Here is a 26,967-nt window from a genome sequence, read left to right on the forward strand (position 1 = left end):
TAGTCTTTGGACAGATACACATGTAGACGTAAGAGTCCATGACGCGACGTCATCCAATTAATTGGTCACTGACTTTAAACTATTCAAAGCTTATTTTTAATTTTAATTTAATTTTGATGAGTTTTTTGAATGAAATCCTCACAATTACATAGATCAAATCAAAAATGATATAAATCACTATAAAATGAAAATACACACACATATACACACATATAGAGATTTATATATATATATATATATATATATATATATATATACATACATATTACAACAGAAGCAAAATCTTACTAAAGAGGAAAAGCTAAAATTCAGTCTCAACAAGATATGTTCTGTTCTACTTAGATTTAGCCAAAGGTGCTTTTATTTGTTCAACGACAAATAATGTATGGACCCTTGAAAAATTTCGGTTTTTTTTTTTCATTGAATTTTATCATTCTAAATTTGATCTTGTGAAGATTTCACTCAAATACTGAATCTCAAAGCATTCCTATTATTGATAAAAAAATTCAAGTCCTCTGAATCAAATATAACCTCTCTTGAGATCAAAGATGCACTTTTTGGAATGAAAAAAAAAAAAGGGAAAGCACCAATAGATGGGTTGACCATACAACTTTATTTACATTTTTGGATTGAAAATGCTCTATATAATACATATAATGAATATACTGTATTAATAGTGGTGTAATGTAAGGGTGCTCTGATCGGGATTTTTGGAGCCGATCGTCGATCACAGGATACAGTTTCTGCTGATTCAATCACCGATACAACCACTTTTTGAAGCCTTCTTTTTATCATGTAGAATTATTTATAATGATGCTCCAATAAGTATCTATTTTTACAGACATGCATTCAGGGCCCAAATTTCATTTTTGACAATGGGGGGACTCTTGTGGGGGGGATTTTATTGAAAAACTGGCACTGTTGTTGTGTGTGTGTGGCTACTCAGCATTCCATTTCTGTCATATACTCTGCTCTGCTGTCTAAGATTTGCATTCAGTGCTGTTAATAAAGTGTGTCGACTCGAGTTTGTTTTGAAAACGTACTGATCTGTCGTGTGTTTTATTAATTGCTAAACCTAATAAAGATCCACATTTGATAGAAAATTGGAGAATGATCTCTCTTTTAACAGTTGATTATAAACTAATTATAATTATTTGCACTACTGTATTTAGACATACAGTAACTGATAATTTCCCAGAATGCATTGAAAATCTATGGTAACATACTGCAAACCGTGTACATAGTATGGAACTGTTGAGAATACAATAATACTGTGGAAACAAAAAGAAAACAGTATAATACTGTGAAAATTTGCTAACAGGTTACGGAAAATAAGATTATCAGTGAGAATCAAACAGGCTTTCTAAGAGGTCATCACATAACTAATATTAGACTAGTGCTTGACCTTTTAGATTTTACAGAGAATGTATAACATTTTCCTTTTCAATTTTACAAAGTGTTCGATTGAACACTAATTCTTGTTTCAAGCTAAAGCTTTTTGTTTTAAGGAAGTTTTTTTTTTTTTTTTATGTTTTACACAGATATTAATAGTTCTGTGATACTACATCCATCTCTAAATGGTTTAAGATTAATCATGGAGAATGTCAAGGTTGTCCAATTTCTGTTACATTGTAATGTTTTGTGTAACATTACATTGTGCTATGCTATGCTTTGTTTTGTTATATGTAAATAATAATATTAATATTAATAATAAACTATTTAAAGCATATGTTAAGGTCTTTCTGTGTTAAATGTTATACAATATTTTATTTTGACAACTTATTTAAATACTATCGGAGAAGGTTTTTTAAGTAGCATATTACATCACTGTGTTCTCACAAAAAGTAGGCTAAATAATTATGCAAAAATTCACTTTCAGTATTCTTATAGTTAGTGATAACTAAAAATATCAAAAGAAGCTGATTAATAATATTAGCTAGGTAAATTTAAATTTAAAATAAAGGGTAAAGATGGGGGAGATATACAGTACACCTTAAGAACAATGTCTTACTTTTTGTTTTCCAAATTTACTTTTAAAATGTGTAACATTTAGTTATAGGTTAAGCATGTGCATGATGATGCATCAGTGTTAAACATTCTATTAAACTCTCTCTCTATATATATAATATGTATATAAGTGATATATATCTGTTAACATAAAACAAAGTGTTACCTTTCTTTTAAGTAAAAAGGGCCAAAAAGGAGATATAACGCACTGAAAAGTCAAAAATCATTACATGCCCATGAGAAGGATACAACACTAGTCTAGAAATTGCAAAAAATAAGGTGGGGTCATTGGACAAGATATCCTCATTGGGTCAGCATGGTCTAACTAAGTATTAACTGCAAAAGACTTAGCCTATATAGACTTAAAATAATTAAAGTGGAGAATCACACATGCATACACACATGTACTATATATTCAAATTCAAGTTTGAAACTGAAGTGATCAAGTAATCCCACCTTTACTGTGATCAGGTATGCCAGTCTGGATGGTTTAAAAGTTGTCCTGGTCAGACCAGTATGCACATGCCAATGGACAGGTGCCCTAGCCCCATATTTGATTTCAATTGTCATTAAACTGTGATCTGATTTCAGGATTACATTTATTTACAAAGAGGATGGGCTTATCGATCCTGAAGTATTGATATATATCGAAACTGATGCGAGTATCGAAAGTATCAATACTCAAATAAAAATATTAATACTAAGGTGTTTTATTTACCAGCATTTTTTTTTTTTATTTTTTTTTTTTTTACAAAAAATAAATTATAATAATAATGCATACAATGCTCATTGAATTGGACGAATAACCTATGTTAGCGAATAATTGTGTAGGTTCATATTGATCATGTTTTACTACAGAGTTGGGTATAACACATTACACAGTGATGTGCTATTGGTATCTAATTACTTTTTCTGGTAACACAGTAATGTAGCGCATTACATTTTAAATTAAATTTGATTACAGTTACTAAAGTCAATATAATTGTGTTACTTAAGTTACAAATGTAGTGTTAAGAAAAAAATAAATAATTATATGCCTTTTAAAATCACGTTTTGTGCAGCAGCATCAGTTAACCCCCTGGGTGCGATCACTTGCATTTTTTCCTGATAACAGCGAAAAGAATGTAAAATGCTTGCCATTTTTGATCGTACATATAAGTGTTATACATCGTTTGAATATGTGAAGGGTCTACTTTTATTTGTGTTCACTCTCAATATCAACAAAACATTGTGCCTTTGTAAAATAAAGAAAACAAACAGGGTGCGCTTTCAGCCATCTCAGTCTTCAACTTCTTTCTGAAACACATCACTAAAATGAACTAAAACTCAGAGAATACTTCACACAAAGACATGAGAAAAATATCTATGGAAAGCATGAAGTGTCTCATGTTAAATGAAGTAAATCATATTTAAAACAAATGTTCTCTGATGAAGTAATCCGTATGAAACCAATGCAAGGTCCAGTCTTTCCCGTCCAAGCTCATTATCTGTAATGTAATCACGCCCATGCACAGTGCATGCTATCTATACGGTAATCATCCACGTGAGATGCGCGAACCTGTAAATACCCACATCACCTCTATAAACAAAGCAGCAAGGTTAATTTTTAGCATTCAAATATAAACTGTATGTTCATCAGTACTGTTTTCAAATGTAATCAGGACCATTTTCAAGCACTCTTCAGCAATGTTGTATATAAAACACTGTATAGGCACATTTAAAGGTACATATTTAAAGTTTTAGAAATGGATTAAATCTTTAAGTTGCTGTTTTCATACTTTTGTAATATTTTTCAGTCAATATTGAATTACTGAAAGAACTACAATTTGCACTTTGTAGTGTATTTTTTTTTTTTTTAGGTTTGATATCTTTTCAAAGTAACTTGAAAGTAAAGTAATTAGTAATCTGATTACTTTTTACATGCAGTAATCAGTAATGTAATCAAATTACAATTTTCATGTAGTAATCAGAAATTTGTAATCTATTACTTTTAGAAAAAGAAAAAACGATTATGCAGGAGGGAGATGCAGGGAACAGGGATTGGGTGTTCTTATGCTGATGTTGTGGCTGGTCAAGCAAATGTTTGTGCTTGTTTCTGTATGATATAATTGTTCATATATCTATTAAAATACTGATATTCTGGTCTGTACCTTGGTCTCTCATTGACTGTAGGTCATTGCCGATGTAGTTTTTAGTCAGAAATCATTGCACACAGCGTGATTGTGAATAGCCGACAGGTCCAGATATTTAGCATGCCAAATATTTTGCCGTTGTTGGCGACATGTCTGCGATCCCCTCAGGTCATGTCTTTGATAATTCACACTGCATGATTCTCACTCAGGTGAACGAGCACCGATTTGCCTCCGATTTCGGGCATTTGTCAGCAATTTCGCAAAACTTGTCAGCGAGTGAAAAACCAGCCTAAAATCGTGCAGTGTGAACTCGGCATAAGTCTAAAAGATTTTTTTTTTCTTTTTTTTAAGAATATAATTAGAATATAGAGGGCTAGCGTTAGAGGGTCAAAAAAGATTGAAGAGATGTGTATTTAGCCGATTATTGAAAATGGCTAAGGACTCTGCTCGGATTGTGTTGGGCAGGTCATTCCACCAGAAGGGAACATTTGATTTAAAAGTCAGATAAAGAGATTTTGTGCCTCTTTGGGATGGCAAAATAAAGCGATGTTCACTTGCAGAATGCAAGCTTCTAGAGGCCACATAAGTCTGAAGTAATGAATTTAGGTAAATGGGTGCAGAGTCAGTGGGGGTTTTGTAGGCAAACATTAATGCCTTGAATTTTATGTGAACAGCTATTAGTAGCCAGTGCAAATTGATAAACAGAGATGTGACATGCATTCTTTTTGGCTCATAAAAAATTACTCTTTCTAATTATTATATTAAGTAAATAAGTAAGAGCTGATGGAACACTGATGAGAATGTTACTTCAGAATAATTTGCATTTACAAAGTAAATAAATTTATTATTAAATAATTATTATTAAATAATAATAATCCCTTTTTCTTCCCAGACAATTAATATTTTTGCTTAAATAAGTGAATGACTGATTTACTCTTCAAACATTGTCAAAAGCAAATGTCATGTCGATCCCTTCAACATGTATCGTGGCACATGAAGCATTTTAGTTTGATCTTGTTGTTATTTTCTTGATTCCATGGTCAAAATATATATATATGAACAAATCTCTATAAAAGCCACATTCCATAAATAAATATCCTGACATGCAACATACAAAAATACTTTTGGAGTTTGTGTAATAATCAAAGACAATAACAAAATCACATATTAACATTTTATTTATTTCTTTTGTTTTTTTAAAGGATAATTTTTCTCGCTTAACGATGTGGGAGTGACGCTTGGATCTGGAAATTCTGGCACTGTGTATGAGGGGATTTGTAGGTCCGATGGCCAGAAGGTAGACCACTATTGCTTTATTCACCAAACATTTTGTCTCTTGTTCTATTTTTTGTTCCATTTTCTCAACTATTATGTGCTGAAAAAAATTATATTTGGCAGAATATAAAGTGGCAAGTTGTAAGAAGTGTAATCTTTTTAATATTGGTTTCTCACATATTTGAAAAATGTTTATACCATCAATAATGTGTTTTATTATTATTATTATTATCATTATTATATGTCAAATATTGTGTAAACATAATGTAAAGTGAGTAGAATACCTGAATACATTCCAGAAATTAATTCACTTGAGAGAATCATTATTCATTATAGTTTTCAAGTTCCATCCATCCATCCATCCATCTTCTTCTGCTTATCCGGGGCTGGGTCGCGGACTTCCCTCTCCCTAGACACTTCCTCCAGCTCTTCCGGGGGGATACCGAGGCGTTCCCAGGCCAGCCGAGAGACATAGTCCCTCCTCACCCTATCTCTAAGGGAGCACCCAGCCACCCTACGGAGAAAGCTCATTTTGGCCGACTGTATCCGGGATCTTATCCTTTCTGTCATGACCCACAGCTAATGACCATAGGTGAGAGTAGGAACGTAGATCGACTGGTAAATCGAGAGCTTCGCCTTGCAGCTCAACTCCTTCTTTACCATGACAGACAGGTACATGGACTGCATCACTGCAGAAGCTGCACCTATCCGCCTGTCAATCTCCAGCTCCATCCTTCCCTCACTCGTGAAGACCTCAAGATACTTGAACTCCTCCGCTTGAGGCAGGAGCTCTCCACCAACCTGAAGGGGACATGCCACCCTTTTCCAGCTGAGAACCATGGCCTCGGACTTGGAGGTGCTGATTCTCAACTCGGCTGCAAACCATCCCAGCGCACGCTGAAGGTCCTGGCCCGATGAAGCCAACATGACAACATCATCTGCAAAAAGCAGAGACTAAATCATGTTGTCCCCAAACCGGACACGCTTCGGCCCCTGGCTGCGCCCAGAAATCCTGTCCATAAAAGTAATGAACAGGACCGGTGATAAAGGGCAGCCCTGCCGGAGTCCAACATGTACTGGGAACAAGTCTGACTTACTGCCGGCAATGCGAACCAAGCTCCTACTCCGGGCATACAGGGACAGCCCTTAACAGAGGGCCCCGGACCCCATGCACCCCCCACAGGAGGCCACGAGGGACACGGTCGAATGCCCTCTCCAAATCCACAAAACACATGTGGATTGGTTGGGAAAACTCCCATCAACCCTCCAGCACCCTGGCGAGGGTATAAAGCTGGTCCAGTGTCCCACGACCGGGACGAAAACTGCATTGTTCCTCCTGAATCCAAAGTTCGACTATCGGCCGAATTCTCCTCTCTAGTACCCTGGCATAGACTTTCCCAGGAAGGCTGAGGAGTGTGATCCCCCTGTAGTTGGAACACACCCTCTGGTCCCCCTTCTTGAAAAGAGTGACCACCACCCAGGTCTGCCATTCCAGAGGCACTGTACCCGACCGCCACCCAATGCTGCAGAGACGTGTCAGCCAAGACAGTCCCACAACATCCAGGGACTTGACTTCTTAACATTTAAATAGGCTTCTTAACTACCTCGGTGACTTCAGCTTGGGTGATGGACGAGTCCAACTCCGAGCCCTCGGCCTCTGCTTCCTCAACAGATGACATGTCGGTGGGGTTGAGGAGATCCTCGAAGTATTCCTTCCACCGTCCGACCATATCCCCAGTTGAGGTCAACAGCTGCCCACCTCCACTGTAAACAGTGTTGGCAGGGCACTGCTTCCCCCTCCTGAGGTGCCGTACAGTTTGCCAGAATCTCTTCGAGGTCAACCGATAGTCTTTCTCCATGGCCTCACCAAACTCCTCCCAGACCTGACTTTTTGCCTCCTCAACCACCCAAGCTGCAGCCTGCTTGGCCTGCCGGTACCTGTCAGCTGCCTCAGGAGTCCCGCAGGCCAGCCAGGCCTGGTAGGACTCCTTCTTCAGCTTGACAGCATCCCTTACTTCCGGTGTCCACCACCGGGTTTGGGGATTGTCGCCTCGACAGGCACCAGAGACCTTACGGCCACAGCTCCGAGTGGCCGCATTGACAATGGAGGCAGAGAACATGGTCCACTCGGACTCAATGTCTCCAGCCTCGGTCAGAATCTGGTTGAAGCTCTGCCGGAGGAAAATTTCTCTGACAGGGGGCTCAGCCAAACGTTCCCAACAGACCCTCACAATATGTTTAGGTCCACCGAGTCTGTCCAGCTTCCTCCCCCACCATCGGATCCAACTCACCACCAGGTGGTGATCAGTTGACAGCTCCACCCCTCTCTTTACCTGAGTGTCCAAGACATACGGCCGGAGGTCAGACAAAACGACCACACCCTAGGTCGACCGGCCTAGGGTGTCCTGGTGCCACGTGCACTGATGGACACCCTTATGCTTGAACATGGTGTGACTTGCAAAGAAGTCCAATAACAGAACACCACTCAGGTTCAGATCAGGGGGGCCATTCCTCCCAGTCACGCCCCTCCAGGTGTCACTGTCGTTGCCCACGTGAGCGTTTAAGTCCCCCAGTAGAACGATGGAGTCCCCGGTCAGAGCACTTTCCAGCACTCCTCCCAGAGACTCCAAGAGTGGTAGAGAGTCCAGCCTCTCTCAAGGGGCGTGGTTCCAGAACCCAAGCTGTGCATGGAGGTGAGCCCGACTATCTCCAGTCGGTACCTCTCAACCTCCTGCACAAGCTCAGGCTCCTTCCCTGCCAGGCCAGTTTCTGTGTCCAGAGATCAGGTCGTCGGGGCCCCTGCCTTCGACCGCCACCCGATCCACAATGCACCAGCCCCTTATGATTCCTCACGCAGATGGTGGGTCCACAGGAGGTCGGCCTCACGTTGCTCTTTCGGGCTAAGCCCGGCCAGGCGACGTCCTGGTCCTTGTTTTTTGATCGTTCATAAAGAGCTATTTTCAAGTTATTTTTCAAAAATCATTCATTTTTGAGTCATTAATGTCATGACATTTTCTAGGAGTTCCTCTTTTTTATATAAAACAATTTACAGACTGCCATTATTCAAACATTGTGTCACGCTTCCACTACTGTGAGGAGCGCAGATTAACAGAGTCTGACATTACTCCCCCCTCCCGGAAGGTGCGTCCCCCCCCCCACCACAAAAAAAAATAGGCACCGCAGCAGGAGCCGTCAATGGGCTAAACTCAGGGACAGGAGCCCTCACTGGGATAAACTCAGGGACTGGAGCCAACACTAGAGTGAGCTCTGGGGCTGGGATGAGGGCCGTGAACAGTCTTTTTTTCCTCATCCTCTTCCCTTGGTTACAGGTGAATAGGGTGGCCGGCGGCCCTGACTTCGTAGCACCTGGCGGGTTGACAATGGCAAAACTCCCCATCCAGGGTCTCCCCATCCAGGGAGCTGGCGAGGGCGGGCGGCACAAATGCTTAAATAGTAAACATTTTAATATCAAATATTTAAAATGTGTGTATAATATTTATAAATATCTTGACATTTGTACTTTAATAATAATAATAATAATAATAAACAAATTAAATTAAATTAATTTCATTTCATTAGAATTATATTTTCACATTGAATCTCCAAATGAATGTGGAAACAAAATAAATACAGCATTTAAAATATTTTAGATTTTAAATATCTGTTTAATGGAATATTACTACAGTTAAGTACTACTATGAATGAAAGCCAGTATCACTGATACTAATATTGATTCCTCTTTTATATGGATTTCTTTTTTTCTTCTAATTTCTGTGGATAAAATGAGTAATTATTTACAGTCATTCAACAAGCCTAAACTCAAAATCTTTATTTAATACTTAAATGTAATACTTTACAGTATTCATATATTCCTATTACAATGCATGGCACATTTAGCTTTTAATTAGAGTATTTGGTAATGTTTCTGTCTCTTTGAATACTCTATCAGCACTTGAATAAGAAACTTACATGTAGTTAATTATTATTTTATATTATAATATATTATTTTATTATCTTTCACCTTAAAAAAAAAGGAGTCGTGGCCTAGTGGTTAGAGAGTTTGACTCCTAACCCTTAGGTTGTGGGCTCGACTTCGGGCCGGCACCGAACCCCCAACTGCTCCCTGGGCACCACAGCATAAATGGCTGCCCACCGCTCTGGGTGTGTGTTCACGGTGTGTGTGTTTACTGCTGTGTGTGTGCACTTTGGATGGGTTAAAAACAGAGCACGAATTCTGAGTATGGGTCACCATACTTGGCTGTATGTCACGTCACTTTCACTTTTTTTCACTTTTTTTTAAATTATCACTTAAATGTGTAATTACACTGTAACAAGGGCACCATAAAATAAGGTTTAACCAAATAATGTAATCTGCACATTGGTACTGTCATTACGTTTTTAAAACATTTTATTCAAAAATACAACCAGGCCAAATCTTCTATTCTGTTTGAGTAAGTGTGTGTAATAAAACTAAATAAATCAAACTTCTCAGGGAAATAAAAATAAAACAAAATATCAGCAACACTTTCACATTTAAGCAGTTTAGTGAGATAAAACACTGCATCCAAATCCACTGTCAAAAGGACTTAAAGGTTTCATTTTTGAATTTTCATTTTTGGGTGAACTATCCCTTTAACTTATATGATATAGAAAACATATTTGCAATAAGGAAATAAGCAGGAATAAGCATGCAGATGTGAGGATCTAAATACAGGGTATTTAATATAGTGGCAAAGTAAGCAAATAACGAGGAACACTGGGAACAAAGAACAGAAATATACAGCAGAATAGAAACTATATCATTCAACAACTGCCAAAGTAACACGGGAAACACAAGGGCTATGTATACACAAAGGGTAACGAGCTTTACAAGATAACTAGTTAACAAGACACCAGACCTGGGTAGACTAATCAAGTAGAAAATCTACAAACTGACTACAAACATGGCACAGGAAACACTTCGGCTCTGTAAAATCTTTACTTGCATTTTTATAACACCAAGAGTGTCCCATCACAAAATCAAATGTTCTACACCTGCTTGTGGTCTTCACACCCACTTGAACACTTGGGTCAAATACTGAAAATATGTCATGTAAGTAGACAAATGATAAAGACCGTAAGTGTGGGTATTGGGACAGGCCCAGTGAAACATGAATGTTAAGGACAGTGTTGTGGTGAGGTCTTGTGCCATAGTGGTTAAGAGGGAAATAAAATCTGCATTTTTGCCCAGTGAACCCTTATAACCATTTTAAATAGGGTGCAATGGGCATAAAGATTTACCAGTGTAACAGGAGGACTTTATATTATTTGCTTCATATAGAAGAAAATATATGAATATGTTAAATATTTTGTAATTTGAGGCCATATGTAGGCCAATTTTCATGTATCTTGTGCTGGAAAAGAGAGTGTCATTATTAATGTATAATTTAAGATAAACAAGTGTTATTGATTTGTACTTGTACTGCTGTAATGTATACTCACTTGGAGTAGGGGAGTAATCACTCTGTGACGTTCTGAAGTCTGGTCCTGAGTAAGACAGAATTTACATCTTACACAGAATTTAATATCTTTTTATTTATTCACCAAATTTTCAACTTAAAAACAGGCAGAATATTTTAAATATTGAGCATTATTTCTTATAATATAATACAATGAAAGTATACTGTTATTTCCATTCAGACAGCAGCTAAATTTACCAGCAGAATGTCTCTTCCTCTTCCATATGATCAGACCAGTTATTATAAGAGACACCCATATTAACACCACCAAACAGGTACTGGTAACCACGGACAAAGTTGATGATCCCAGGGCAGTTTCTTCCAGGTCTAAAATAGAGAGATTAATCATTCACTGAGATTAAAAACAGAACTTCACTATATTGAAGGTGAGCCTCATAAGACCTGGCTGAATGATTTTCTGTACCAAACATAATGTCCAGTGTGTTGTCCAGACTTGGGTGATTTATTGCACAGCTGTAATTATGTCTGTCATGTAGTTCCTTAACACTGACAACCAAACTCTTCCTTATCTGGTATGTTCCATCTCCATTGGGCAGAGGATATCCTCCTGTGATTTTTCCATCAACAGCAGCCTGACCATCTCTGACCAGGGTCAGGTTAATGTCGCGGGGATAAAAACCTGTCACCAGGCATGTGATTTGAACCTCATGAGATGCTGCAAGCACCTTTTGTAGGAGTCTGACTCTAGGTTTCACTGAAAATAAGGACAGAAAAAAATGAAGTAACACTTTATTTTACGGTGTCCTTGTTACACAGGTTACATTTAATTACTATACTAATAACAAAAACACATGCATAATTACAGTACATGGAACTAACACTAAATCAAACCCTCATCCTAACCACACAGTAAGTACATGTAGTTAATCAATATTACTCAGTACTTAAATGTATAATTACACTGTAACAAGGACACCATTAAATAAAGTGTAACCAAAAATGTAATTAATTGCATCATTCATTAATGTATGTAACCATAATTTAAATGGCAAGATGACAAGATGATCTATTTCGTCATTTCAATTAGTCATGTCCGAAAAAAAAAAAAAAAATTCCCTACCGAAGAGTTTGGTGTCCTTGAGTTTCGTGTCGAGCTCGTAGAAGATTCTGACTCAAAATATTTCCCAGAAAGTGGTGAATGAATATGGAGTTAGTGATCATTTTATTATTTTTTTGCATAAGAAAGAGTTACAAAATCAAAATTTAAGGATCACAAAACTGTACGGACTAGATTGTTGAAATAGCATCTCCAGTACGCACTTATCCACAAATTACTTAAGTTATTCAGTTTATAAATGTGCCTTACACTCCTTCTGACGCGAAATAAACCAATATCGCGAGTTATTCAGTTACTCCTAACAGTACATTGACTGAACAACTAAAAGAGAACCGATGATGGGATGTGCACGAGCAGAGCAGCTCGACCGAGTCTCGTGCTGCTGGCCTGGGAGACGGCATAGTATGTTAAGGGGCTTAACATTTCCGTCACACGCTTGAGGCATTCGGACCAATCACAACGCACTGGATAGCTGGCCAATCAGAGCACACCTCGCTTTTTCAGAATGATGAGCTTTGTAAAAATCGAACCTTAAACCACATAAACACATTGCAGTACACCAAATACACAAAATAATGTTCTTTTAGCAGCATCATATGACCCCTTTAAAGGTCAAATTAGGTCAGTTAGGTGGGAAAATATTTATGATGTTGAAGAGGCTTTGATGAAATTTAAGAATTCATTTCTTAAAGTTGTAGATAGTAAATCCCCTCAGAGTGATGAGAACAAAAAGCCAGTCCTTGGGTGAATCAAACATTAATTGAATTAATAAAAAGATTAAAAAATAAAATAAAAAATTATCTAAATATAGGAGGACAAAGGATTAAAATGAAACTTATAAAATATTTAAATATTTAGTACAGAAGAAGATAAAGTTAGCAAAGAGTAATTTTATGAATGATCAATTAAAAAGAATGTTTGGGGATTCTACATTTTAATGGAAGGTTTGCACCAATGGCAAAGTCTGATCCTACTTCAACCAATATAAGGTTAGATGTTGAAGGCAGGATAGAATTTGATAAAAGTAAAGTTGCAAATAAGTTGAATAATTTATTTACGTCTGTTTCAAAAACTTCCAGTGAATAAAGGAATCTATGGTATTGAATCTGGTAGATATTTATCTAAGAAAATGTGTGTTGCCAAAATCATTTTCACTTAGTTAGGTTTCAGTAGAAGATATTAAGGTCATTTTAGAACAATTAAGTGTGTCTAAATCAATTGGGTTGGATAAAATTCCAGCAAGGTTTTTAAGGGATGGAGCTAGTATTATTGCACCTCTCACATAATATATCATCAATATTTTATTGGAGAAAGGTATTGTACCAGTAGATATGAAGATATCAAAAAATTATTACATTTTTATTTTTTTTTTTTTAAAGGAAAGCAGAGAGGATCCAGGAAATTATCCACTAGTTTGTATATTGAGTTTGTTTCTAACATAATAGAAAAAGTGGTGTTCAAGATGCAAGATTGTGTGAAGTGCAGATCAGAGCGGGTGTGAGACTGGGCTTTTCAAACCAGCACTAAAACACATTCAGATTTCAGCCAGTTGTTGATTCTCCACAGACTGCGGGGGTTGTGTCTTGTACTTGGTGATGTTTCTCAGTCCATAATGTCCATACTAACTCCTGGTTGTTGGTTGTAAAGGTTTTTTTTTTCAGCTTTTCGGAGTAGCTTTTTTAGTCACACTGATCTCCTTTGTTTGTTTGTTTCTGGCTTGGTTTAAAAAAATATATATATAAAAATCCCCACTTATGCATCTGTTTGCATTTCCCAATAAACCATGGTTTATCATTATTGAATGATAGGAATATCCTGGAAAAAATGCACATATCTTCACAGAAACTGGTATATGAAGTTACAGTATCTGTGAGCTCATTCAGTTTGGTGGCTGCACCTTCAAAAACACTCCAATCAGTGAAGTGAAGTGACGTCTGAATTTGTGCTCTGCATTTAACTCATTCAAATGCACACACACACTGTGAACACACACCATACTGGGCAGCCATATTGCTGCAGTGCCTAGGAGGCAGTTGGGGATTCGGTGCCTTGCTCAAGGGTCTCACCTCAGTCGTGATATTGAAGGTGGAAGAGAGCACTGGTTATTCACTCCCCCCACCGACAATTCCAGCTAAACCTTCGGGAACCCGCAACCTTCGGGTTACAATCCGATTCTCTGTCCATAAAGCCACGACTGCTTGTGCAGATTAAGCAGGCATTTTACAGTCTTTAATAAAGGGTTAGCTAATTTCAGTTTCTGCCTGTAGGTTGGTATAAGATGAACTAGACTGTGATGAGAGAGCCCCAAAACTGCCTGTGGGACAGAGTGATATGCATCCTTTACTGTGGTGTAACAGTGATCCAATATATTACTGTCTCTGGTGGGACATGTAACTTTCTGTCTGTATTTTGACAGTTCACGGGAAACATGTTCTTTTTTTAAATCTTCAACAATGATTAAAAGAGAGTCTGGGTTATTTGTTCAGCCAGCTGTTGAGCTTAACCTGCGCGCCGGCATGCTTCCCTCTTCTGCATCTGATGTAAACAAGCCCAACATGCATGAGCAGCATGGCGGAATGAATGAAGAAAAAGCTTCAGTCCCCCATTGTGTTGTCATTCCCCTTGTAGCACGCGCAAGTGATGATTCTCTGTCAACCAGTCAGCATTCTGCAGTGAGACTAGCTGCACCCTTTAGGTACCGGACTACCTTGAGGTACCGGACTACTGTGCTGGGTACCCCAACGGAAGGATCCCAAAAAAAGTGGTACGGTATGGTTTGCTATTTTGGTGCCATTCACAACTTCTGACAATAGAAACGGACATAATTGCGTACCGTACTGAACCGTACTGCTCAGTGGAAACAATGTAATATAAAAAGGTTACATATGTAACATTGGTTCCCTGAGGACAAGATTATGGTGGAAGATTTGCTTTCAAAACAAATATGCAAAAGTACCTAACTGTTTAGCAATATTTTGGATTTTAAAAAGGCCGTTGACTTTTGCTGTTTTTTTTAAGATGATTTGGAAGTTTTTTTTTTTTTTTTTTTTATTTATTTGGTTCCACAGTGTTTGCTGATTTTCAGTTTGTGTAAGTTATTTATTTTATATCAGGCCTATAGCATGGTGTATTTTTATTTGGTTTGTTAACAAAAGTTTTGTTGTTTTTCATTCAACCAACTGACGCCGAATTGCAGCTAATTTAAAAGTGAAAGTAAAATGTGCACAGGCATTTACAAGCCATTTTAAAGTGAAAGAAAGTTTAGAAAGAGGTAAAACCCCAACAAACCCCACCTCCAGTGATACCGGTATTACTGGTGTTGTCGATTAGGAAAATGCTGGGAAAATTTCCTCACTGTCACAACCCTACTGGCTAGCCAGGCAAATTTCAGTTTAGTTTGTACCAAAACTTGGTTTTAAGCACCATGACAGTGGCTTTTATTGGTGTTTGTTGCTATAGTAACTTATGGTCCACTGATAACCTAGGTTATGTTCTGAGTAAGACATTTTAATCAGCTTTGAGCAAAGTGACACATCCCTAATGCATTAAAGTCACTCCCCAATGTTTTGTTTAAATTAATATAAATATATACAAATGATATGTAATAAAGAAATAAGCTCCAGAATCAATAGATAAACCTTTAATGGGGTCATGAACTGCTTTTTTTATTTTATTTATTTTATTATTTTTTATAATGTTCTCTGAGGTTCATTTTCTCTTATATTATTATTATTATTATTAATAAAGATTATTATTTAGTAATTGGGTTTTTTTTTTTCTTTTTTTTAACTTTTTTTTTTTTTTATAGTGCTGTGATTGGCTTACAGTGTTGCTTATTAAAATAAACTTACAGTATATTAAAAACTCTGCTGTGTCGTACTCTGAAAATAACAGTTGTTTGGGTTAAAAACTTATAAATACTCAGCATATATCAATATATCAAATATTTGAACCCTTTCCAGCAGTGACTGTATAATTTTGAGATCCATCTTTTGACACTGAGGACAATTGAGGGACTCAAACACAACTATTAAAAAAGGTTCAAACATTCACTGATGCTCCAGAAGGAAACACGATGCATTAAAAGCCACGGGGTGAAAACCTGCAGGACGTGCTTTTTCTGAAGAACAGTGCTCAGTTTAACGGTTCAGAACAAACAAGGGACTCATGAACAACCATCACAAAACAAAAAACAGTTGTGGATCATCCAGGTAACCACACACAGTATTGAGAAACTTTTGAATTTTATTTTTTTTTTTGTTGTCTTGTGGACTAGATGTAAACATATTTTATGTAAAATATCTTACCCAGGACAGTACTAACTAAAAAAATAACATGCATTTTGTATGATCTTTCTTATTTTGTTAAAATTACTCACATTTTCACAGACTCTGCAAGGGGTTCCCAAACTTTCAAGTGGCACTGTATATACAGTGCCAGTTAATTAATATAAGCATGTCTTTACTTTTTGAATGCACACTTGTTTTGAAATTGAGGAAGACAAATGTAAAAAAAATTTGTGCATGTGAACAGAAAGGGTCTATCACAGCGTGCGAGTACCACACTAAAATCTCTTTCACGATGTGTCATGCTTGAATGACTTATAACACTTTAATGTTTAAACTGACATGGCTTAAAACATGTGAGAACGATAAACTTTCTTGAGGAAGCAGCACTAGCCCGATCATTCAGATTATTTAAACACTGGAGCATCTGGTTAACAGCAGGTAACGTTAAGCATATTGTATTCACAGGTGAACATAAAACATCTTACATATCACTACTGGTGAACGAGCCAGTGTAATGCCAAATATGTCTGAAATGTCTGACATATACCAATAGCGCGAGGATATCACTATGTTCTCACAAGACCAGTCGTATCTCGTCACACCCCTACCTGTTATATGTCAAAAATCAAGGGAAGTTTGTTTCCTCAGTTCATTACACCTTTAAAAAGTTTTCTAGTTTGATTTTCTGTGTACTGTATCTATATACAGAGGGTATAGAAAAGAATCACCCCCTTTTAAAAAAAATCATATTTTGTTGCTATGCTGCCAGAAATGAAGACGGACACAGTTTTTGGTTTATCCAGCTCTATTTACTCAGTTCAACTTATAACATCCAATTCAAAGATATAACCCCAACATGTCAGACGAAAAAAAATAAAAAATAGACTGAGTTGGAAAAAGGATCACCCCCTTGTGTTAGTACTGTATTTTGGTGAACCACCTTTTACTTTACAGGCTTTGGTCTGTTGGGATTTGTCTCTACTAACTTTTCACATCTAGACTTTGCAATATTTGCCCACTTCAGTTCAGTTCAATTTGATGGTGAGTGTTTGTGGACTGCAGTCTTCAAGTCATTCCACAGTCTGGGCTCTGACTAGGCCATTCACCTTTTTCTGCTTTAACCACAGTGTGCTCAGTTTTGCTGTGAGTTTTGGTCATTGTCATGTTGTTATTTAAACCTTCTTCCCATTGATAACTTTCTGGCAGAAGGCAGCAGATTTTCCTCAAGAATTTGACGGTATTTGGCCCCATTCATTTTTCCTTCTATCCTGACAAGTGCTCCCATTGCTCCTGCAGAGAAACAGCCCAGAACAGGATATCACCACCTCCATGCTTTACTGGAAGAATGCTGTTATTTGGATGCTGAGCTGTATTGGATTTCTGCCAGACTTATTGTTCAGTGTTTGAGGCCATATAAATCAATTTTAGTCTCATCTGCTCATCTGTGGCCTTTCTTGAGGAGTGGCTTTTTTCTTGCAACCCTCTCATGCAAGCCACATTTGTGGAGAATTTGTGATATCGTTGTCACATGCACACAATGACCAGTCTTTGTCATAAATTCCTGCAATTGCTTTAGATTTGCAGTAGGCCCCTTGGTCGACTCTCTGACCAGTTTTCTCCCAGCTCTTTCATCCAGTTTGAAGCGACGTTGGAGCAATGCTTCTAGGCATTGATAGAGTTTGGCATTTTTTTTTTTTTTTTTTATCCATCTCCTGACTTGTGCCTGTCTACAACTTTATTCTGGAGATCTTTTGACTGTGTTTTGCCACCCATAGTTGACTGTTTGATTCAGTTGCTGTACCAAGGACTGAAATGCTCCAGGAAAGCTCCTTTCATGCTGAGCTCATCAAAATGACCACAGCTGATCACAGGTGAAAGTCAAATGGCTTTTTGTGCCAATGAGAAGATGATTAGCCTGACTGAGTTTACAAGTTATATTTAGGAGGGGGGTGATACTTTGTCCAACTCAGTGATTCAGTTTCTTTATGTTTTTATTTATTTATATTTTTTTGTACATGTTGGTGTTAAATCTTTCACTTTGATGTTCTAAGTTGCAATGTAGATTTCTTTTAAATGTCCTCTTTCATGGACAAGTATTTTTCTATTGGTATTCTTCCCTTTGCAACTTATATTTTTCATGCTCTTAATCTTCAGCAGAAGATTAAGAAGCGAGAAGAGAGTCACGGTTTTTCAGTGAATTTTTTTTTTGTGGACCAAATGTGGTAGGCAGTATCACCTTGAGAGGGGAATCGGCCAATCACTGGGACAGGGAAACCTTGCCCCCGTCATGTGATTTTATGGCTTACTCTAAAAACAATGTACTGTAATGTAATGCACTTCTTGTACTGTACTTAATCAGACAAGTTCTCTGTACCTTTTTGCAGAATGCTGCTTTTCTTCATGTTCAAGTTCCTCCTCAATATCTTCAGGCAAATAGGAAGATAAATGTTTTCATACAGAAAATTTACATAAATACTTCTGTGCTGGTCCCATCCACGTATTAATGACAAGTTAATCTGTAATTTTTTTGTCTCTGCGTCAAAGGTACCCCACTCTTTCATTTGACCATTGAATGCATCCCATGTGTAAACTAGACCCGGTTTGTCATTTTCCAACAATTCACATCCAGCAAGCCTCTGATGTACATGTACACCTTCAAATGGAGAGAAAGAAAGTTTATTTAGTTACTTTTGTGGTCCTATTATGTAAGCAATTATGTAAGAACATATTTCCTTACACAGCAAAATTTCCACTAAGTGGTAAAATCAGAATGTGGGGTACAATTAGGTGTGATACTGTGCAACATTTTTGTATCATGTAATTTTGTCTACATCAATAATGCAGTAATATACAAAAAAGCAAATACTGCAACACTAAAAAAAATCAACTGAAAAGACTGATCAAACTGAACAAAAGATTGATCAAATCGCTATTCACTATGGGTCTGTGAATTGTTTTTACCATTGCATAAATGACTAAACGTTAAGTTTATAAAATGATTAATACATTTATAAATTTACTTAGCATACTGATGTTACACATGTTCATTCATGCCTAACATACATACAGGGGTTGGATAATGAAACTGAAACACTATACAGGCCAGTAGAGAATCAGTTGGAATTTGGAATGACTGATACAAGTCCTGCACCATGGCCAGAGGGATTTTCAGCTATTTCTCTTGCATAAGTGTGGCACCACCTTCAAGGTACATACAGTCTTTATACCATTGGGTACACATGGTTCTCCCTGCAGAATAGTTCAGTAGGCAAGTCCTTGGCATGGATGCGCTCATCTAGCACAGTAGGGGATGCCATGATATTGCAGCCCAAACAATTAATGATCCACTCCTGTGCTTCATTCTGGGGAAGGTTCAGGTGGTAAGTCTCGTTGAGGCTTCTCCACACTCTCAAGAGCCCATTCACAAGGAGACGTGTTAAGCTGTATACATAAATATTTTGTAACGTATCAGCATTTCATCCAGACTAAATCCGCCGTTTTGGGAGCCTGAAACCACTGTTTTTTTTTTTTTTAAACCAGGTCTCAGAGTGGATAAATCTGAAAACGACACTCTTACATCTTTGTGTGTGAAACCATGATGTCATCACCCCATGTCTCGTCCCTAGTCAGACACCGCTACGTCAAGTAACAACAGTGGCGGACTATATGCCGGTGTTCATGCTGCAGAAACTACTGAGCCTATTAGCTTTACTAAAGCAAAATCAGAAATTACTAAAGCAGAAATGTTTGTATACAGCAGCAAGGTTTATGTGCATGGTCCAATTCTTATTCCCATTTTTAGTGTATCTCTGTGACAGCGCTGCATACTGGTCTGGCATGTATACTACATTTCTGTATCCAAGTATTTCTTGAGATGACGCTGTGTTGAATGAATATGATTTATTTTATTTTTTTTTTAGAACAAGGGGAAAAAAAGATTGAACAGGGAAAGCTCTGGTTTCATGTGGATGTTGCCTAACTCTCTCTGATGAGTCCAACTTCACTTCACATGTCTTTCCCACATCCAAGAACATCCGAGAAGAGTACATTTACAATACCCTGATTTAAAAACTAGTGTTTGGTATTAGCATGAGTTGGCCAAAGGTTTGGCTATAGTAGCCCAAGCATGAATATTGAACCTGTGGAGCTCCTGATGATCAGTTATGGTGGAAAAAGGAGAGTCAAGGTGCGCATTTAATTCTGCAGTGAGTGGGGCAGCTGTGGATTTATGTCCCTTTCAGACAATCTCTTACATTAACAGTTACTCCTGCTGGATGTGGTAAATACTTCATGGTGGTAGGCCGACATTACCCTGGATACCATGGCTTGCAATACACCAGAGACTTGCTGTCCTGGTCACAGATACACCAGCAAGACACTCACCAACATTTTTTTTTCTTTCTCTTGTTTTTTATCTCTCTTTTAATTCTAATAAGCTGTGTGGATTGCAATATTTTATGTACAGCAGTGCTAACCTTTACACTCTGCTCTTACTGATGGAATATTAAATTAGTGAAGTTTGGCCACTAGTCCAAGCATATACAAGTGTGTATCCTCCAACACTATATCGACCATTGTTTGAGTTTCATTGCCCAGTTTTTGTTTATACTGTATTCTTTTTTCTTTCTTTCCCAAGCCTTCAAATAAATATCCAAACAATATAATTTGAGTATATAGACAGGGAACTCACCATCAGAGAGATTTAGATTGTCCTTCAGATAATATGCTCGATCTTTCAAGTCGTAGTACATATCACGAAATATAACAACGTCATCATTTTGCTCTTCATCATAGTGTTTGGAATCATTCTGAGAGTGACTTACAGCTTTCTGTGTAACTGAGTCATAGTACCTTACTTGCACATCATCAACCATTCCCACAACTGTGAATTCTGGAAAAGGTGTCTGTCCAATTATATATGTTGCAAAATACATCAGTAAGTGAGAGCCTGTGGGTACACAAGGACAGGCATATATTAACTGCAGTGTCATATGAGTAAGAAAGTAAGAGTAGAAATTAAGTAAGGATTATTTCAATTTATAGAACAATAGTTTGATTTATTAGGCAGTAAAGTAAAGATGTAAAGAAGAGCACTTCCTGGTGAAAAGAACAGATTTTTTATATATATATATATTTATTTATTTTTTCACTAAAAAGCATTTCTAAACGATTTATATATGAACAATAAAATATGTGATGTGGCCCAACACAACACTGGAAGACATCTTCCACCATCAGACTCATCTTGTTTCCATATGTACTGTAAGAATCACTATACCAAACCTCTATGTTTAGTAAACTGTGACATATTATACCCAAACATTCCTCATACAGTGGACTACCAGTAAAATTGATAAATAAATAATTAAAAAATAATAATAATAATTGGGACCAAAAATTATTCAGACACTTTGAACTGACCATGTTTTCCTCAAGTGTTATTGACATTATCAAGATTAATTTGTAATGACACAGTTTAACTTTTCATATTTTATTACCATTTTCTAAACTATAGTGAATAAACTGTGATAATGTGTAAAATGTTGAAAGATAATAAGATCTAATAAGACACTCTCTCTCTATGAAATATATATATATATATATATATATATGTGTGTGTGTGTGTGTGTGTGTGTGTGTGCGCGTGCACTATATAAAGACATTGGTAGGTGTAAACTGTAATACATTCCACTAGAGGCAGTGCAGTGAGAATCCAAGTGCAGAATAACATGACAGGCAGAATGCTTAGAGATGGCCTCCATGGCCATGACAGGACAGGCAATGGGTTCAGTAATGACCTCCTTGGACGTGGCAGGACAGGCAGAGAGATCAGGGATGGCCTCCTTGGCCACGATGGCAGACTGTGAGTTCAGAGATGGCCTCTTTAGCCTTGACAGGACTGGCAGAGGGTTCACATGTGACCACTGTGGTCAAAACATGACAGGCAGAACACTCACAGTTTGGTGCCAACACAGTACTGAGCTCTAGGGCTTGAGCAGGCTCTGGAGTGGGTTCATGGGACTGGAGCAGGCTCTGGAGTAGACTCATGGACTGGAGAGCAGTGTACAGCCCATAGATACAATCATGGGCAGTACAGCTGACGAAGGGAGGACTACGGTGGCCCAGTAGTGCACAACACACCGAAATCGCCACAACACATCGGACACAAGCCACAACAAAGCGAAACTGGCACAACACAATGGAAATTGTCTTATACACACCAATATATTGCCGAGGGATTTAATGCAGGGTCTAATTTTGATATCCAATATGTTTTCACAAGCCCTTGAAGTTTCTATGGGACAGTATATTTGTATCACCCCATATTACATTACATTTACATTTAATCATTTAGCAGACGCTTTTATCCAAAGCGACTTACAAATGAGAACAATAGAAGCAATCAGATCAACAAGAGAACAACAAAGGTATACAAGTGCTATGACAAGTCTCAGTTAGTCTAGTACAGTAAAGGTTTTTTTTTTTTTTTTTTTTTTTTTTTTAAGAATATGATAGACAAGAAAAGAAAAGGTAAGTACTAGTATTAGTTGGTTAAGTGCAGGCGAAAAAGATGAGTCTTTAGATGTTTTTTTGAAAATGAGTAAAGACTCACCTGTTCGAAAAGGTCCGTGAGAGTGATTTTGAACCTCTTTGGGATGGCACCACAAGGCGTCGTTCACTTGCAGAGCGCAAACTTCTGGAGGGTGCATAAGATTGAACTAGTGAGTTTAGGTAAGTTGGTGCCGTGCCAGTGGTCGTCTTGTAGGCAAGCATCAGTACCTTGAATTTGATGCGAGCGGCTACTGGTAGCCAGTGTAACCTGATGAGGAGAGGAGTAACATGGGCAGGCGTTGGGCTCATTGAAGACAACCCTCGCTGCTGCATTCTGGATCAGTTGCAGAGGCTTGATAGTACATGCAGGAAGGCCCACCAGGAGAGCATTACAATAGTCCAGTCAGGAGAGAACAAAACTTGGACAAGAAGTTGGGTGGCTTGCTCTGACAGGAAGGGTCTAATCTTCCTAATGTTGTTATATGCAAATCTGCAGGACCGGGTTGTTGTAGCAATATGGTCTGTGAAGCTTAACTGATGATCCATCACAACTCCTAGGTTTCTGACTGTCCTGGAAGGAGTTATGGTTGACGAACCCAGCTGTATAGAGAAGTTGTGATGAAACGATGGGTTAGCTGGAACCACCAGCAGTTCAGTCTTAGTAAGGTTGAGCTGAAGGTGATGGCTATTCATTAGTATTACGGTGCCATTTCAATACCAGAGTGTTTACATTAAGTGTAAATAACCAGCCTTTTTGACATATACTGTAGGCTATTTACACTAATTATGCTCACCAATGTCTGGTTGGGCCACATAAAAATAAAAAATTTCACGCATCCGTGGCGTAGCAAGTAAGGCACGTAAAAGTAGCACCTTTTGCTGGACTCGCTCTTCTACTTTTCCCCCCATCGCATATCAGATCAGAAAGGCATTTACTTTCAATGTAGAAAATATTTGAAAAGTGGAAATAATGTTACAATAATTATATAATAATGACTGTTTAATAATGAAGTACATCAGGGTTAGAGGTATAGGTGTATGAAGGGCTTTATTGTGCCAATAGTGGCATCCATTTAATATTTTTAGTAAATACAATAATTTACACTCTACATCACTATTGCATTGTTAATATACATCAAAACAGAGTAAAAGTAGCACGTAAAAGTAGCATTTTGACGTGAAAAAGTAGCATTTTGACGTGATTGACCTGAGTTCAAGTCCACCTTTTGCTGGACTCGCTCTTCTACTTTTCCCCCCATCGCATATGAGATCAGAAAGGCATTTACTTTGAATGAAGAAAATATTCTAAAAGTGGAAATAATGTTACAATAATTATATAATAATGACTGTTTAATAATGAAGTACATCAGGGTTAGAGGTATAGGTGTATGAAGGGCTTTATTGTGCCAATAGTGGCATCCATTTAATATTTTTAGTAAATACAATAATTTACACTCTACATCACTATTGCATTGTTAATATACATCAAAACAGAGTAAAAGTAGCACGTAAAAGTAGCATTTTGACGTGAAAAAGTAGCATTTTGACGTGATTGACCTGAGTTCAAGTCCACCTTTTGCTGGACTCGCTCTTCTACTTTTTCCCCCATCGCATATCAGATCAGAAAGGCATTTACTTTCAATGTAGAAAATATTCGAAAAGTGGAAATAATGTTACAATAATTATATAATAATGACTGTTTAATAATGAAGTACATCAGGGTTAGAGGTATAGGTGTATGAAGGGCTTTATTGTGCCAATAGTGGCATCCATTTAATATTTTTAGTAAATACAATAATTTACACTCTACATCACTATTGCATTGTTAATATACATCAAAACAGAGTTGCAAACATCTATTTATAGACTTGCATGAAAATGTTTTTGTAGAAAAAATGTAGTTTTTATAGCTACTATATTGATTATTACAATTTAATTCAATCATTTTTCTACCAATGGCCTGTCTCCACCTCTGTATAATGTACTGAAGTAGGCTATTTTAAACATCTACTTATAATGTGTCTTCTATTACTTTAATATAACTTGGTTATACATTGAACACTATTTAACATGTTCTGCTTTTAGAAAGGTCCTTGTTTCACTAAACATGTCACATGTGCTGCAGTAGCAGTAAACACAGTAAAGAGTATCAATAAAAAAGACTTACCTGCATTGACAGCTTTCAAACATAACAACAGATACAAAAGAATAAGCATTTTCTTGTTGATTCATTTGTGTTAGAAATGAAAAGTGTCATGCATGTTCAGCAGCTGATTGTTGTGAGCGTTCCTCCTATGATACAAACCACAAAAGTGGATATGACATACTGGTTTTACCAGTTTCGGCTTATATATATATATTTCTCAGTAATACAAGCATGTCAGTCATTGGTTACATAAGTGTTTATATATGGTATGAAATGTTAATGGCTTGGTCAGCGACAGAGAGAAACTAGTATATTAATTTAATGTTTTTATTTTTATTTTATTTATTTTTTTATTCATTATCTGTCAGATCCCAGATAGTACTTACAGTAGATTCCCGGTTTCTCTTCTTCAGAAGTGGTTTATCTGTCCTACATAGAGCTTTGAGTTTTTCTGTTTGTTTGGATTCATTGTGTTCGACAGCCCTCATCAAACAGGTTATAGTCCTCTGTTTGAAGACAATGGCATTTAGTAAATATATCTCCGAGTAAGGACATGCATGATACAGTAAGTGTGTTAAGTTCTTGGGCTATGATCACACTCAAGTGCTGCTTAATGGCTTTATCAGTCTGCAGTTTTATGTAAAAATTAATTACAGTAATGATCTTAGTGGGGAAAGTACAGCAGTGTATAGCGTAATGAGTTAATGTAATGGACATCAGGCAAGATGGCAACACCTTTCCACACCACGTGTGGAAATATTCATTTCAGTGTGATCAGGCGTATACAGAACTACAAAAACAGATGCCTTTTGTCTTTAGACAAAACAACACCTTCTGCGGAAAACAGGAAAGTTCACATTAACATGCAGTGACAACCACACAGAAACTGTCTTGTTTTTATCAGTGTGAATGATCGTAAATTCATTAGAACCAACAGAAATAACAAGGATTGCTGTGTGGCTTAAAGCCACAAAGGAATGACAGATTTTCACAGACTTTACAGATAATACAATTACGCAAACATTGTAAAAAGTTAATTTGTTAAGTATACTTAACTAAATTATGCAAACTTGTTGCCTTAATTTAATTATCGTACGTTTATTGTATTAAATGTCATCTGAGTCTTATTTACTAATACATTAAAATTGTTATGTACTTACATCAAGTCACGTTTTACTTTTGTAAACTTAACTGAATCTGTGATCTGAGGAATGGTGCCAGTAAAGTCTACTTAGGCAACAGTATATAATAATCATTATCATTTATTAATATTAACAAAATTATATATGCTTGTGAGCAAACCATGCTGATTAATACTCCACAATATAACATTAATACAAGGATGTAGTGATCCATTAACATACATGTCAAGCAACGAAAATAACAAAAATCAGAATTGAAATGTGCTTAGTCCATTAAACAAATATGAATACTGAATAAACAGAACTGAGTCCATCAAAAAGTGGAACTGAACTAGCATGTTTTTTCTTATGACATCATGTTGTGAATGATGTCATCTCAGTAGTGGTCACGTGAACTGCAGGTCAGATGATCTCAACCGTTTAATCTGAGATGTGCTGATTCAGGCAAATAATTGGTTCTTCAAATTATTATGTTTTAGATGATCTCAACCGTTTACTAGATCAAGCATCACTTGCATGAAGTTGAATGTGTTCTTCATGCACTTTGGGTAATCAAGATGGAGTGCATATGAGAGTCCCTGACATGATTCACTACAATGGCTCCCTCTATTATATGTATATTATTAAATCACAACATGTAGACATTAGGCAGGGCTGTACATTAACTTTTTTTGAAAATAGTATTGGTGCTACACAGAGGTTGAAAGTTTTGTAGCACAGGTCACACAAGTGTATCGGATATGTTACATCTCTGAAAATAACCACAATAGTGCAGTTAATCACTTAAACAGGCACCTAACTGACAAAAGACATTAATCTTACATACAAGGCACACAAAATACAAACCT

At 37.2% G+C, this 26,967-nt stretch overlaps 1 protein-coding gene across 1 annotated transcript; it reads right to left on the minus strand.

The window, feature by feature from the left end:
* Nucleotides 1-10,111: 10,111 nt before the first annotated feature.
* Nucleotides 10,112-25,248, minus strand: LOC109102428 (DLA class I histocompatibility antigen, A9/A9 alpha chain-like). The gene is made up of 7 exons (XM_042755759.1): nucleotides 24,999-25,248; nucleotides 20,970-21,227; nucleotides 18,654-18,932; nucleotides 11,337-11,627; nucleotides 11,111-11,239; nucleotides 10,896-10,940; nucleotides 10,112-10,807 (listed from the first exon to the last, which is right to left on the minus strand). Exons 1-7 carry the CDS (start codon nucleotides 25,045-25,047, stop codon nucleotides 10,794-10,796), a joined length of 1,065 nt encoding a protein of 354 aa, XP_042611693.1. The 5' UTR covers nucleotides 25,048-25,248; the 3' UTR covers nucleotides 10,112-10,793.
* Nucleotides 25,249-26,967: the final 1,719 nt, after the last annotated feature.

The sequence above is a fragment of the Cyprinus carpio genome, unplaced genomic scaffold, assembly GCF_018340385.1.
Source record: "Cyprinus carpio isolate SPL01 unplaced genomic scaffold, ASM1834038v1 S000006746, whole genome shotgun sequence".
Lineage (NCBI taxonomy): Eukaryota > Metazoa > Chordata > Actinopteri > Cypriniformes > Cyprinidae > Cyprinus > Cyprinus carpio.

Coding starts and splice junctions, on each gene's coding strand:
- LOC109102428 (XM_042755759.1), bottom strand. CDS start 25,047: ATGCTTATTCTTTTGTATCTGTTGTTATGTTTGAAAGCTGTCAATGCA. Junction 21,228..24,998: donor TTTGAAAGCTGTCAATGCAG/GTAAGTCTTTTT, acceptor GTGTACCCACAG/GCTCTCACTTACTGATGTAT. Junction 11,628..18,653: donor AAGCAGCATTCTGCAAAAAG/GTACAGAGAACT, acceptor CCTTATTTTCAG/TGAAACCTAGAGTCAGACTC.